Genomic DNA, 15,980 nt, shown 5'->3' on the forward strand with positions numbered 1-15,980 from the left:
ATGACGTCATAACTGTCAGTAAAAAGTAAACATCAGGATTTTATTTTGATCAAAATGTTGAAGGTAGTTATTCTAAAACAGTTTTAGAAATAAAGATGTAATAGTTATTCCCCTTTTGCTTTTCACGCAATAGTTCTAATCAGTTTATTTCTATGTGTTATAACAACACAATGAACATTCATTGCTTTTGAACATGAACAACATCCCATAAAGAGAATGAAGGCGGGACAGAACACGCCTCCTGGAGAGGAACCTTCTTACTCCAGTGGGTTCAGCTCTGGACACTTTCACCAGTGTAACAGTGCACCGCCAAGACACACACACACACACACACACACACACACACACACACACACACACACACACACACACACACACACACGTGGTTAAAGTCTGGATGTGATGCTGATCAGATGAAATACAAAACACATTAAGTTCATCAAAGAACCTTCGGATTGACCTGTGTGTGTGTGTGTGTGTGTGTGTGTGTGTGTGTGTGTGTGTGTGTGTGTGTGTGTGAACAGAATTATCCATCCAGTTAACTCCTCTCCTTCAGTCTGCTGCCCCCAGGAGGCTAATCCCCCCAGGGACACACACTCGTCTGCTGGGCTCCTCCTCCTCAGCTGGTTCTGATGTCACATCAGGCCCCGCCCCCACCGCGAGTGATGACGAGTCCGTGTGTTTGAGACGTTTATTAAACCAGTCAAATCGTGTGTGCTTGAGAGTGTTGGTTTTGATTAATCTCAGGTCACATGACCCACGCATCACAGGAACCTGTATGACACAAACACACAGACACACAGACACACAGACACACACACCTGGTCTCTTCCTCCCCCTGCTGGTGGCGACTGGAACAGCACGCTGTGTTGAGGGCTGGTTAATCCTAATCCGGTTGTCAGTGAGATTAAACATGTTGGATGAACGGTTTAATCCGTCACAAGAGTGAAGGGCGCGGGGGAGCAGCTGACTCCGCCCCCCGACCGTAGGGGCATTGCCGGCATAGAACTGTCTGCTGAGCCAGCAAAAAAAGTGTGTGAGCCGCGGTATCCTTGGTAACACACACCGGAGGCCTCCACATCCAGAGTCGCACCTGGACGGAAGCAGCAGCAAAGGATGCTGGGAGAAGGCGGGACTTAAAGCAACTCACGACCAGACAGGAAACAGGGTGATAGGGTTCGTCCACACACACACACAGACACACACAGACACACACACAGACACACAGACACACAGACACACACACACACACACACAGACACACACAGACACACACACACACAGACACACACACACACACACACAGACACACACAGACACACACACAGACACACACAGACACACACACACACACACACACACAGACACACAGACACACACACACACACACAGACACACAGACACACACAGACACACACACACACAGACACACACACAGACACACAGACACACACAGACACACACACAAACACACACAGACACACAGAGACACACACACACACACACACACACACACACACACACACACACAGACAGACAGACAGACAGACACACACACACACAGACACACACACACACCTCTGCGTAGCGGCTACATGCTAACAGCTGCTGTCCTGAAGCATCATGGGACCTGAGTCCAGTTTCTTTGCTGGGTGAAGCCCCGCGTCCGTCCCCTGGTGCCCTAGCAGTCCGGGCGTGTGTCGGGCGGCCCCGCCCCAGGGGGCCGTAGGGTGAGGTAGTTGGAGGGGGCGTAGCCCCGGCGGCCCCCCCCAGTCTGTACCAGGCTCCACTCAGGGTTCCCCCGCTTGTCGTGGGGCTCCAGCACCCGCACCGCCTCCCCCGCCCGCACAGACACCTCGTGGTGGCCCCGCCCCACAAAGTCATAGGCCGCAAACACCTGCAAGGGAGGGGTCGGAGCCAGCAGCTCAGTCAGGAATCATTACAATCAGTCTGTTGATTGAACGATCGATTGATCATTGGATCGATGGATCGATCACCCACCTGGAAGCAGGGCGGGCTGCTGACCGCCAGCGGACGGCCCTCCGGCGTGAACGAGTGTCTCCGTCCTCCCATCATGCCGTCGGGCAGCACCGGGTGGGGCGAGGGGGGCGGGGCCACGGCTGGCTGGTGGTAGCGGATCAGCTTGGAGGAGGGGGCGTAGCCCCGCCTACCTGCAGGCAGGTGAAGATGAGGAAGAAGAGGAGGGGCAGGTTAGCAGGGCTCTACTAGTCACCTGACCAGGTGACGCCCAGTGGGGGCGGAGCTGAATCAAGGTGCAGTAGCAGCGACCGACAACCAGAACCGCCGGCACTCCATTGGTCATTAGAGACGCTGGCCGGCTGTGGGCGGGGCTAACATTGATTACGCTAGCGTTGCTAATAATAGCGGTGCTAAGGCTAGCGGTGCTAATGCTAGTGGTGCTAAGGACGGCCCCTACCTCCGGCGTCCACCAGCCACCGCTTCTGGTCGCCACGGGAGTCCTCCTGGCTGATGACGGCCACCAGCTCCCCCCGGGCCAGGCTCAGGTCCAGGTCCCGCCCCCCCCCCACCGCCGCCGTCACCTGGAAGATCCGCCCTGAGCTGTGCTTCTCCGTCAGCAGCTGCAGGCGGCGCCGCGACGATGGGCTCAGGGGCTGATGGGAGAGGCGGGGTTACACCAGCCACACACACACACACGCATCACGCTGTGGCCCCGCCCATGTGGCTCCCCACCTGGATGACAGGTGCATTCAGCGTCGCCGCTACGCTCCGACACAGACCCTCGAGCCTCTTGGCACTGTCCAGCGCAGCAGACTCCGCCCACCTCCAGAAGGCGCCGGGCTCCAGGGAGGAGTGAGGCAGCTGGGGGGGACACAGGAGACAGTCACGCCCCCGAAGTACGCCACGCCCACAACACACCCACGGGGCTCCGCCCACCTGCTGAGCGAAGCCCTGGAACAGCTGCTCCATGTCGGACGCCAGGTCGCGGTGCAGGCAGGAGAGTGTCCCCAGCACCGCCCACAGCAGCTGCAGCGCCACGCCGTTGAAGACAGGAAGTTCCCCCACCAGCAGTGTGTTGATGGTCCTGGGGGGGCAGGAAGAGACGGGGCACCGTCATCAGGACACTTCCTGCTGCTGTGGGCGGTGTCAGGTGTGTACCTGTAGGTATGTGTACCTGTAGGTGTGTGTACCTATAGGTGCGGTTACCTGTAGGTGTGGTTACCTATAGGTGTGTGTACCTGTAGGTGTGGTTACCTGTAGGTGTGTGTACCTATAGGTGTGGTTACCTGTAGGTGTGGTTACCTGTAGGTGTGTGTACCTATAGGTGTGTGTACCTGTAGGTGTGGTTACCTGTAGGTGTGGTTACCTGTAGGTGTGTGTACCTGTAGGTGTGGTTACCTATAGGTGTGGCTACCTGTAGGTGTGTGTACCTATAAGTGTGGTTACCTGTAGGTGTGGTTACCTGTAGGTGTGGTTACCTGTAGGTGTGGTTACCTGTAGGTGTGGTTACCTGTAGGTGTGTGTACCTGTAGGTGTGGTTACCTGTAGGTGTGTGTACCTGTAGGTGTGGTTACCTGTAGGTGTGGTTACCTGTAGGTGTGGTTACCTGTAGGTGTGTGTACCTATAGCTGTGGTTACCTGTAGGTGTGGTTACCTGTAGGTGTGTGTACCTATAGCTGTGGTTACCTATAGGTGTGGTTACCTGTAGGTGTGGTTACCTGTAGGTGTGGTTACCTGTAGGTGTGGTTACCTGTAGGTGTGGTTACCTGTAGGTGTGGTTACCTATAGCTGTGGTTACCTATAGGTGTGGTTACCTGTAGGTGTGTGTACCTATAGGTGTGGTTACCTGTAGGTGTGGTTACCTATAAGTGTGGTTACCTATAGGTGTGTGTACCTATAGGTGTGGTTACCTGTAGGTGTGGTTACCTGTAGGTGTGGTTACCTGTAGGTGTGGTTACCTGTAGTTGTGGTTACCTGTAGGTGTGTGTACCTATAGGTGTGGTTACCTGTAGGTGTGGTTACCTGTAGGTGTGTGTACCTGTAGGTGTGGTTACCTGTAGGTGTGGTTACCTGTAGGTGTGGTTACCTGTAGGTGTGGTTACCTATAGGTGTGGTTACCTGTAGGTGTGGTTACCTGTAGGTGTGTGTACCTGTAGGTGTGGTTACCTGTAGGTGTGGTTACCTGTAGGTGTGGTTACCTGTAGGTGTGTTTACGTATAGGTGTGGTTACCTGTAGGTGTGGTTACCTATAGCTGTGGTTACCTATAGGTGTGGTTACCTGTAGGTGTGTGTACCTATAGGTGTGGTTACCTGTAGGTGTGGTTACCTATAAGTGTGGTTACCTATAGGTGTGTGTACCTATAGGTGTGGTTACCTGTAGGTGTGGTTACCTGTAGGTGTGGTTACCTGTAGGTGTGGTTACCTGTAGTTGTGGTTACCTGTAGGTGTGTGTACCTATAGGTGTGGTTACCTGTAGGTGTGGTTACCTGTAGGTGTGTGTACCTGTAGGTGTGGTTACCTGTAGGTGTGGTTACCTGTAGGTGTGGTTACCTGTAAGTGTGGTTACCTATAGGTGTGGTTACCTATAGGTGTGGTTACCTGTAGGTGTGGTTACCTGTAGGTGTGTGTACCTATAGGTGTGGTTACCTGTAGGTGTGTGTACCTATAGGTGTGGTTACCTGTAGGTGTGGTTACCTGTAGGTGTGGTTACCTGTAGTTGTGGTTACCTGTAGGTGTGTGTACCTATAGGTGTGGTTACCTGTAGGTGTGGTTACCTGTAGGTGTGTGTACCTGTAGGTGTGGTTACCTGTAGGTGTGGTTACCTGTAGGTGTGGTTACCTGTAGGTGTGGTTACCTATAGGTGTGGTTACCTATAGGTGTGGTTACCTGTAGGTGTGGTTACCTGTAGGTGTGGTTACCTGTAGTTGTGGTTACCTGTAGGTGTGTGTACCTATAGGTGTGGTTACCTGTAGGTGTGGTTACCTGTAGGTGTGTGTACCTGTAGGTGTGGTTACCTGTAGGTGTGGTTACCTGTAGGTGTGGTTACCTGTAGGTGTGGTTACCTATAGGTGTGGTTACCTATAGGTGTGGTTACCTGTAGGTGTGGTTACCTGTAGGTGTGTGTACCTATAGGTGTGGTTACCTGTAGGTGTGTGTACCTATAGGTGTGGTTACCTGTAGGTGTGGTTACCTGTAGGTGTGGTTACCTGTAGGTGTGGTTACCTGTAGGTGTTGGCCACGCCCTGCTCCTCGTAGCTTAGGCTGCTCTTGTCACAGATCAGCTCGTAGTCCAGCAGCTTGTCAAGGCGCTTCCTGATCAGGTTCCTGGGGCCCCCCAGCAGGTCCCGGAGCCCACACAGGGGCCGGTAGACCAGGGTCCGCATCCGCTTCTCCTGCGCAGACGAGACAAAAGGTGCTAAGCTAACCAGTGGTGCTAACCAGCTAACCAGCTAGCAGCAGGCGCTCTCACAAAGGCAGGAAGGAGCCACTGCCGCAGCGCCGTGGAGATCTCCTTGTAGCAGATCGCCGTCTTCTCCCCGTCCAGGTCCAGGTCGAAGCCCTCGGTCCGGCACGCCAGGAGGCCCTGAAACCAACGAAGAAGAACAGCGTCACGCCAGGAGGCCCTGAAACCAACGAACCAACGGAGGAGGAAAGGGAGGAAGAAGAGGAGGAGGGGGCGGGGCTAGCAGCTCCTGTTTCCTGTTTCCACACAGGATCGTTCCGGATGGAAACAAACACTGAGTGACTCAAACACGTTCCACTTCCTTGACTGATGAATGAACCTCTGGTGTGTGTGTGTGTGTGTGTGTGTGTGTGTGTGTGTGTGTGTGTGTGTGTGTGTGTGTGGACAGTCTGATAATAGACTTGAGTGACAAACATTTTTTAACCACCCTTTAGTGATCCTGTTTTGTTTTCTTATTATTATGTATTAGGATTAGGTTAAATTAGGGTTAGGTTAAATTAGGGTTAGGTTAAATTAGGGTTAGGTTAAGTTAGGTTTAGGTTAAGGCTAAATTAGGGATAGGTTAAATTAGGGTTAGGTTAAGTTAGGGTTAGGCTAGAATTAAGTTAGGGTTAGATTAAGTTTGGGTTAGGTTAGGGTTAGATAAAGTTCGGGTTAAGTTTGGGTTAGGGTTAGGGTTGAGTTAAAATGGGGTTAGGTTAAATTAGGGCTAGGTTAAATTAGGGTTTGGTTAAGTTTGGTTACGTTTGGGTGAGGTTAGAGTTAGGTTAATTTAGGGTTAGGTTAAGATGGGGGTTAGGTTAGGGTTAAATTAGGGTTAGGTTAAGTTGGGGGTTAGGTTAGGGTTAAATTAGGGTTAGGTTAAGTTGGGGGTTAGGTTAGGGTTAAATTAGGGTTAGGTTAAGTTGGGGTGAAGGTCCTGCTCTCACCTGGAGGTGCTGCAGGAACATTTCCACGTTCTCCAGCAGCTGCAGGATCCCGTGTTCCAGAACGTAGAAGAACGCTTCCAGAGCCTCAAACTCCTCGTCCACCAGCTGCAGATCCACAGCAGAGTTCATGAGAAGCACAGGAACAGGAAGTGAGTGCGTGCAGCGTGCGGGGGCGGGACCCACCTTAGGCGCCATGCCGGTCTCGTGCTTCAGGTGCTGGCTGAGGCGCGCCGTCTTCTTGGCGATGCTGTGGGTGCTGATGCGCTGGATCCGGTCCCGGATGCTGAGGTTCTCCGTCTTCTTGTATTTATCAGCTGTGGCCGTGACACACCCAGTGAACACACGTGCCCCAGGGGGCGTGGCCTGCCACCCGCCGGGACGCCCCGCCAAGCCCCTCCTTACCCACTTCTCTGAAGCGCTTGTACTCATTGATGCGGCGGTTGAGGGCGATGGCGGTGTGGGCGGTGCGCTCCAGCAGGGCGTGGCCAGGGCGTGTCCTGTCCGTGTGGCTCTGGATGGTCTGCAGGAGGAGGGGGTAGCGGGCCACACGCTGCACCGGCATCACCAGGAAGAAGGTCAGCGAGGCGGCGTTCACCTCGGGCCTGGACACAAACGCATCGGTTACCGTCAGCACCGCCCACCACACTCGCCACGCATGACGGAACCCACGCCGAGGCCTTGACCACGCGGACGATCTCCGCCCACAGCCCCGCCTCCTGCTTGTAGGCGTTTTCCAGCGCCGTCACCTCGCCGTAGTGGGCCAGGTACTCCCTGTAGGCCGCCTCCAGGTCGGCACTCAGCCCCAGGAAGACGTCGCCTGGCAACAGCACAGCGTTAGCAGGGAGCAGCACAGCTCACATGACTTCAGCGGGGAGACGGGGCCTTACAGAGGGTCTGCAGGAACTGGGGGTCACCGGGTCGGACCTGCGTCTGGTCTAGGAGGCTGAGGAACCGGCCAGACACGTCGATCACACCCTCTATGTGCAGGAACAGGCTGTCCAGGTGGGGGGGCGGCGGCTGTGGGGGGGCAGTGTTAGCACAGACACGTTAGCAACATGCTAACGCTACGCTGCTGGGCCCGTGGTTCTGCTGCGTTCCTACGGGAACACGTGGGTACGGCGAACAATGAACAATCTGAACCAGGAGGAACACAGCGGCCCTTCATCCACACACACACACACACACACACACACACACACACACACACACACACACACACACTGTTCTCCTTTGCGTGCGTTCTTGAGTCTTTGACACACATTTTTTGACATGGACACATGATCGTCAGACAGCGTGTCTCTGGGACACCAGCTTTAAATTCACTTCAACAAACATTTAGAACCCATAAATCTCCATTATGTTCTGATCTCATGTTAGTTTCTAACTAACTCACCTGTGTGACTCACCTGCGTGACTAACCTGTGTGACTCACCTGCGTGACTAACCTGTGTGACTCACCTGTGTGACTATGTGTTAAAACTGTGTGTTAAAACAATAAAAAACAAGTGACAATGGAAAAAAAACAGAAATGGAGACAGATGTTACTACATATGTTACTACATATGTTACTACAGCTGTTACTACAGCTGTTACTACAGATGTTACTACAGATGTTACTACAGATGTTACTACAGATGTTACTACAGATGTTACTACAGATGTTACTACAGATATTACTACAGATGTTACTACAGCTATTACTGACAGATGTTACTGACAGATGTTACTGACAGATGTTACTACAGATGTTACTACAGCTATTACTGACAGATTTTACTGACAGATGTTACTACAGATGTTACTACAGCTATTACTGACAGATGTTACTGACAGATGTTACTACAGATTTTACTACAGATGTTACTACAGCTATTACTACAGATGTTACTACAGATGTTACTACAGCTATTACTGACAGATGTTACTGACAGATGTTACTACAGATGTTACTACAGATGTTACTACAGCTATTACTAGATATTACTGACAGATGTTACTACAGATGTTACTACAGATGTTACTACAGATGTTACTACAGATGTTACTACAGATAATACTGACAGATGTTACTACAGCTATTACTGACAGATATTACTACAGATGTTACTACAGATGTTACTGACAGATGTTATTGACAGATGTTACTGACAGATGTTACTACAGATGTTACTGACAGATATTACTACAGATATTACTGACAGATATTACTAGATATTACTATAGATATTATAGATATTGCTACAGCTATTACTACAGATATTACTGACAGATATTACTACAGATATTACCACAGATAAAACCACAGATATTACTGACAGATATTACTGACAGACATTACCACAGATAAAACCACAGATATTACTGACAGATATTACGACAGATATTACGAGAGATATTACTACAGCTATATCAACAGATATTACTACAGACCTTTTTACAGATATTACTGACAGATATTACTACAGATACAGTAATCACTTGTTTTTGGTGGGGGTTATGTTCCAAAAAGAACCCGTGATATGCAAAATCCACGAAGTAGAAACATTTATTTTTTTACAATTATTATACAATTAAATACTCTATGTACATTGAAAAGAAAGAACAAACTATTTTAAAGGCTCAAACTTTTGTTTCACAAATAAAAGTACTTTAGAAACATTTTTTCAACAAATAACTTCTGTACTGTACTGTCAAATAATAATTTTAATCATCAATGTGAACAGAAAGCTTCAAATTGCGGGGATTAGCTCCGCCCACCGCGACCCGAGGGATTGGATTAAACGGGAGAAAATTTAAATGATTATGAAAAAATAGAAAGTACAGTCGGACCAATAGTGACTCAGGTGTATTTCACTGCTCTTCAGACTGAGTCGCTGCATCCTGACTCCGCTCTGCAGTGTTTTCTTCTTTTCAAGCCCGCGGTGCAGGTGTGTTTGTTGTGTTTGCAAGCTGTTTTACGTACGTGTACATATTAAACTGCAACGTTATTGACGCACAGGTGGAGAAGAAGCGGAGTGACTTTTTAGCCAATCAGAATGCAGAACACAATGCACGATGCAAATCCGTGAAGTAGCGAAACCGTGAAAAGTAAACCGCGTTATAGCGAGGGATCACTGTATATTACTACAGATGTTACTACAGATATTACGACGGATATTACTACAGACATTACTGCAGATATTACTGCAGATATTATTACAGATATTACTACAGACATTACTACAGATAGTACTACAGATATTACTACACATATTACTACACATATTACTACACATATTACTACAGATATTACTACAGATATTACTACAGATATTACTACAGATATTACTACAGATAGTACTACAGATATTACTACACATATTACTACACATATTACTACACATATTACTACAGATATTACTACAGATATTACTACAGATATTACTACAGATAGTACTACAGATAGTACTACAGATAGTACTACAGATAGTACTACAGATAGTACTACAGATATTACTACAGATATTACTACAGATATTACTACAGATATTACTACAGATATTACTACAGATATTACTACAGATATTACTACAGACATTACTACAGATAGTACTACAGATATTACTACAGGTAGTACTACAGATAGTACTACAGATATTACTACAGGTAGTACTACAGATATTACTACAGATATTACTACAGATATTACTACAGATATTACTACAAACATTACTACAGATATTACTACAGACATTACTACAGATAGTACTACAGATATTACTACAGATAGTACTACAGAAACTACTACAGATAGTACTACAGATATTACTACAGATATTACTACAGATAGTACTACAGATATTACTAAATGTGTGTGAAGGTTCTTGGTTCAGTGTCCACAGGAGAAAATATGAATTAAAGACAAAGAAAATTATTGACGGAAACACAAAAGTTAAAAAAAAACTGTATTACATCTTTCTTTATTTCTAAAACTTTTTTAAATAACTACCAGGCTTTAATATATTGATAAAACTAAGATATAATTTTACTACTGTTTTCGTTTTACATAAACAGTTATGATGTTATTAAAAAGACATTTAAATTAACTGTTTAGTTTTTATATGGATCTATTGGTTAAACTCAATCCTTGTTTCTTCTACCGTATATTCTGTTGTTACTGTTGGGATGCACTCAGTTTATGGAAGCGCATCCCAGGATGCACTGCTTTCTGGAGGTAACATGAACTCTGACACACACACACACACACACACACACACACCTGGAGTTTGTGCAGGTTGCTCCTGATGGTGACGCTGCTGACTTGCAGCAGGCGGAGGTAGTTCCTCTCTGATTGGACCAGCTCCTCCACGGCCAGCAGCTGCCTCTGGCTCCGCCTCTCTCTGGCCGCCGCCTCCTCCTCCGTCCTCCTCCTCACCTCGTCCTCCTGGAGCGTCTCCTCGTCTGAGCAGCTCTCATTGGTGGACAGGCTTGACTTCCTTCTGACGGGGGGAGTGGCTTCGGGTTCTGGCACCTCCCCCTCACTGAATAGGTCGCTCTCTGCTGCCCCGCCTATCGCCACGTGAAGCTCGTCTCTCATTGGCTCGTCCACGGTGACCTTCTCTCCGGCTGCGGGGGAGGACAGGGCGGGGGAGGCCGGTGTGTGGAGCGCCAGAGATAGTGGGGGGGGCTTATGAGGCACCTCCATGCTGGGGGGCGGAGTCAGGCGTAGGGTCGAGTCCCTCTCCCCTAAGAGACACGAACCCCTGATGTCAAACCAACACGGGTCATACACGTGAAAACACCCCACCCCCCGAGAGGGATTCACCCCCGGAGTCACACAAACACCCCCCTACTTAGCACATCACCAACAAAAGGTTCAGCAGATGCCCCCCCCATCCCCACCGCAGGAGGTCACAGGGTCACGCACCGCCGGACGTCGCCTCCACTCCACAACAGGAAGTGGAGGGAAGTACCGGATTGTCACGCCCCCCCGTCAACACCAGCTCCAAACGAGTCTCAGCTCCAAACGAGTCTCAGCTCCAAACGAGTCTCAGCTCCAAACGAGTCTCACCTCCAAACGAGTCTCAGCTCCAAACGAGTCTCACCTCCAAACGAGTCTCTGATCCAAACGAGTCTCACCTCCAAACGAGTCTCTGATCCAAACGAGTCTCAGCTCCAAACGAGTCTCAGCTCCAAACGAGTCTCAGCTCCAAACGAGTCTCAGCTCCAAACGAGTCTCAGCTCCAAACGAGTCTCTGATCCAAACGAGTCTCAGCTCCAAACGAGTCTCAGCTCCAAACGAGTCTCAGCTCCAAACGAGTCTCAGCTCCAAACGAGTCTCACCTCCAAACGAGTCTCTGATCCAAACGAGTCTCACCTCCAAACGAGTCTCTGATCCAAACGAGTCTCAGCTCCAAACGAGTCTCAGCTCCAAACGAGTCTCAGCTCCAAACGAGTCTCAGCTCCAAACGAGTCTCACCTCCAAACGAGTCTCAGCTCCAAACGAGTCTCACCTCCAAACGAGTCTCTGATCCAAACGAGTCTCACCTCCAAACGAGTCTCACCTCCAAACGAGTCTCAGCTCCAAACGAGTCTCAGCTCCAAACGAGTCTCAGCTCCAAACGAGTCTCAGCTCCAAACGAGTCTCTGATCCAAACGAGTCTCAGCTCCAAACGAGTCTCAGCTCCAAACGAGTCTCAGCTCCAAACGAGTCTCAGCTCCAAACGAGTCTCAGCTCCAAACGAGTCTCTGATCCAAACGAGTCTCAGCTCCAAACGAGTCTCAGCTCCAAACGAGTCTCAGCTCCAAACGAGTCTCAGCTCCAAACGAGTCTCACCTCCAAACGAGTCTCTGATCCAAACGAGTCTCAGCTCCAAACGAGTCTCAGCTCCAAACGAGTCTCAGCTCCAAACGAGTCTCAGCTCCAAACGAGTCTCAGCTCCAAACGAGTCTCTGATCCAAACGAGTCTCAGCTCCAAACGAGTCTCAGCTCCAAACGAGTCTCAGCTCCAAACGAGTCTCAGCTCCAAACGAGTCTCACCTCCAAACGAGTCTCTGATCCAAACGAGTCTCACCTCCAAACGAGTCTCTGATCCAAACGAGTCTCAGCTCCAAACGAGTCTCAGCTCCAAACGAGTCTCAGCTCCAAACGAGTCTCAGCTCCAAACGAGTCTCACCTCCAAACGAGTCTCAGCTCCAAACGAGTCTCACCTCCAAACGAGTCTCTGATCCAAACGAGTCTCACCTCCAAACGAGTCTCACCTCCAAACGAGTCTCAGCTCCAAACGAGTCTCAGCTCCAAACGAGTCTCAGCTCCAAACGAGTCTCAGCTCCAAACGAGTCTCAGCTCCAAACGAGTCTCTGATCCAAACGAGTCTCAGCTCCAAACGAGTCTCAGCTCCAAACGAGTCTCACCTCCAAACGAGTCTCAGCTCCAAACGAGTCTCACCTCCAAACGAGTCTCTGATCCAAACGAGTCTCTGATCCAAACGAGTCTCTGATCCAAACGAGTCTCTGATCCAAACGAGTCTCAGCTCCAAACGAGTCTCAGCTCCAAACGAGTCTCAGCTCCAAACGAGTCTCTGATCCAAACGAGTCTCATCCTAAAAAGAAGTCTCAGTCCTTAATGAGTTTCAGCCTAAAATTAGTCTCAGCCCAGAACGAGTCATAGCCCAGAACGAGTCTCACTAAACCGAGTGTCAGTCCAGAACGAATCTCAGCCAAAAACAAGTTTCAGCCCGAAACAAGTCTGAGCCTAAAACGAGTCTCAGCCTAAAATGGGTCTCAGCTGGGGGAAGGACTCACACGCAGCCAATGGCAGATCAGCAGGATTTGGGTTCGCAGCTCCTTCACCAGAACCTGATTCAGAACCGATCAGCTCTGTGGACAGGAAGGACCTGCTGCACAGACACACACACACACAGACACACACACACACACACAGACACACACACACACACACACACACACACACACACAGACACAGACACACACACACACACAGACACACACACACACACACACACACTCACACACACACAGACACACACTCACACACACACAGACACACACTCACACACACACACACACACACACACACACACACACACACGAGTGTAAGTTTCTCCGGTGACTCAAGCTGCTGCTGAGCCTCATGTGGCATGTGTGTGTGTGTGTGTGTGGGGGGGGGGGGCAAGAAAACAGTGTGTCAGTGTGTGAGCAATGGGGGGATGGGAGGGGGGCTGTTTGGTAGGAAAACGAAGAGGGGGGGAGGGAACAGTGACCACACACACACACACACACACACACACACACACACACACAGACACACACACACACACACACAGACACACACACACACACACACACACACACACACACACAGACACACACACACACACACACACACACACACACACACACACACACACACACACACACACACACTGAATGAGCTGACTGACTGCAGCAGCTGGTGACACTCACCCGGGCAGACGGACCAATCAGACGACAGCTTGAGGGATTTCATGAATCTCTGAACGGACCAATGAGGAGTGAGCGTGGCAGCGATGGAAGCTCCCCACGGCGTCACATAATCCACGGGGGCAGAGGAATGTCTGGGGGGGGGCACAGGTCAGCTGTTAGGTGTTTACTAGTAAACAAAGGGACACGCCCACTGAGGAGCAACCAGTTGGCACAATGCTAAAGCTAAAGCTAGCGGGTGCTGTTAGCCCGAGCTAACGCTAACGGACTCCCAGCAGGAAGTACTTCCACACTCCCGTTCATGAGGTCAGAGCAGCAGCGGCCCCTGATGGAGACCCCCGGTGACCCCCGGTACGGCTCCTGGTGGTGACCCCCGGTACAGCGGTTCTTCACCGGTTCCTCCTCCGTTCCTGGAACACAAGCTTGATGGGACGCCCCCCCCCAGTCCCCGCCCCCCCACCGCCGCGTCAGGAAGGAATGCTGCTGGGCGCCATTCCTCCATCAGCTGATGCACAGAAACACACCGCCAAGGTGTGTCACACCTGTGTGTGAGTGTGTGTGTCACACAGGTGTTAGCAGACGCTGCTAACTTCTGACAACACCAGGAATAAACACCTGATCCAGAAAGAACAAGCTCCGCCCAGCTCTGATGTCATCACAACAAGTGACATCACCCCACTGTCAGGAGCCAAGAACCAACCACCCCCACACTCTCACACACTCTCTCACACACACACACACACACACACACACTCTCTCACAGACACACACACACACACACACACACACACTCTCTCACAGACACACACACTCTCTCACAGACACACACACTCTCACACACACACACACACACACTCTCTCACAGACACACACACTCTCTCTCACACACACACACACACACTCTCACACACACACACACACACTCTCTCTCACACACACACACACTCTCTCACAGACACACACACACACACACACACACACACACACACACACACACACTCTCTCACAGACACACACACACACACACACACACACACACACACACACACACACACACACACACTCTCTCACAGACACACACACACACACACACACACCATATCATCAGCTGGTGTTAACACCAGGGTGTCACTAGCTCCGCCTCTCAGAACGACAGCTTCCTGCTCCAGGTGAACCTCAGCTGATGATTGGTCAGTGACCCCCACATGACCCCCCGACCTCCCATCTGAGGACAAACGGACCCACGCCGCCAGCAGCGGTCAGACTACAGCCTGTTGCCATGGTAACGGCTACAGAGGACGTTCACACACAGTGACGTCAAACCTGGTCACATTTTGGTTCCTAATGAGGAACAAATCACGCTGATCGATCCCACGTTGCCAGCAGGAGGTCTTCTTCATCATCATCATCATCATCATCATCAGTGCGGTGCCTGCAGCATCAGCTGACCCGGAGCCAATCAGAGCCGACTCACCGATGAAAATCGTTCGTGAGCACAAATCCGTTCAGACGTGACGTGACTGTCCGTCAGTCCGGTCAGCGCGCGGCTCGCACGCGGACACGTGACCGCGAGCACCTGTGTTGATGAGGGAGGTGGGCGGGGCCGTCCGTCACCGTCACCCGCACCGGTACCTGGGGTTTCCCGGTCGTTCCGCGGACAGACCGGCTCACCGGAGGCTCCGAACCCGAACCGCCGCAGGCACGTGACCGCCTCCTTAACGCGCGTGGACGCGGCCCGCGTGCCGCTGAATGAAAAGAAGACACGGAAGCGGGCGTCTACCTCTCTGGTGCCAACCTGCCCTCGTGCGCCGAGTCCCCGCCGCGCGAGCTCTCCGTCTGACCTGTTGTCTGTCGCGAGCGAGTTCCGTCAGCATCACAGCAAACGGACACCACTTCCGGTAGTTTGCAAAATAAGAGCTCACTACACAAGCAACATCCGATTCTGTTTTCAGAATAAAAGCCTCCACAAACCCGCCTTCTGTTGTTCCTGACATGAAAAAAGATGAACGGAAGTTTAACGTCACAACCGGACGTTTCTGAGAAATTACAACAAATAATTTTAAATCTGAAAAACTTTCAGGACACGATTGTTCCCTAAAAAAGCAGCCGTTTCCTGATCTAAAATTAATTGTATTAATATTTCGTAC

At 50.4% G+C, this 15,980-nt stretch overlaps 1 protein-coding gene across 5 annotated transcripts; it reads right to left on the reverse strand.

Moving 5' to 3' along the window:
• Window positions 1–20: 20 nt before the first annotated feature.
• Window positions 21–15,854, reverse strand: arhgef37 (Rho guanine nucleotide exchange factor (GEF) 37). 5 transcript variants are annotated; one of them, XR_011037164.1, is made up of 16 exons: window positions 15,614–15,854; window positions 13,837–13,967; window positions 10,631–11,097; window positions 7,260–7,389; window positions 7,042–7,189; window positions 6,775–6,974; window positions 6,556–6,686; window positions 6,373–6,477; window positions 5,450–5,563; window positions 5,203–5,372; window positions 2,917–3,064; window positions 2,713–2,841; window positions 2,438–2,633; window positions 2,002–2,171; window positions 1,579–1,897; window positions 21–1,119 (listed from the first exon to the last, which is right to left on the reverse strand). XR_011037164.1 is itself a non-coding variant. In XM_068325191.1 (15 exons), the coding sequence occupies exons 2-15, from the start codon at window positions 13,877–13,879 to the stop codon at window positions 1,682–1,684; spliced, it is 2,367 nt and encodes a 788-aa protein (XP_068181292.1). In that variant the 5' UTR covers window positions 13,880–13,967; window positions 15,614–15,854; the 3' UTR covers window positions 1,402–1,681. The 5 variants fall into 5 exon arrangements, 4 of the variants coding, with proteins under 4 accessions (XP_068181292.1, XP_068181293.1, XP_068181294.1 ...); XM_068325191.1 differs by lacking the exon at window positions 21–1,119 and having other exon boundaries at window positions 1,402–1,897; XM_068325192.1 differs by lacking the exons at window positions 21–1,119; window positions 15,614–15,854 and adding an exon at window positions 13,156–13,250 and having other exon boundaries at window positions 1,402–1,897; window positions 13,837–13,969.
• Window positions 15,855–15,980: the final 126 nt, after the last annotated feature.

This window comes from Antennarius striatus, chromosome 10 (assembly GCF_040054535.1).
Source record: "Antennarius striatus isolate MH-2024 chromosome 10, ASM4005453v1, whole genome shotgun sequence".
Classification (NCBI taxonomy): Eukaryota; Metazoa; Chordata; class Actinopteri; order Lophiiformes; family Antennariidae; genus Antennarius; species Antennarius striatus.

Excerpts from the sequence above, each read along its gene's own strand:
- arhgef37 (XM_068325191.1), bottom strand. The coding sequence starts at position 13,879 with ATGAAATCCCTCAAGCTGTCGTCTGATTGGTCCGTCTGCCCGG. Across the intron at positions 2,172-2,437 it reads GTGGCTGGTGGACGCCGGAG|GTAGGCGGGGCTACGCCCCC; the intron begins GTAGGGGCCGTC and ends ACCTGCCTGCAG. Across the intron at positions 1,898-2,001 it reads GCAGCCCGCCCTGCTTCCAG|GTGTTTGCGGCCTATGACTT; the intron begins GTGGGTGATCGA and ends CCTCCCTTGCAG.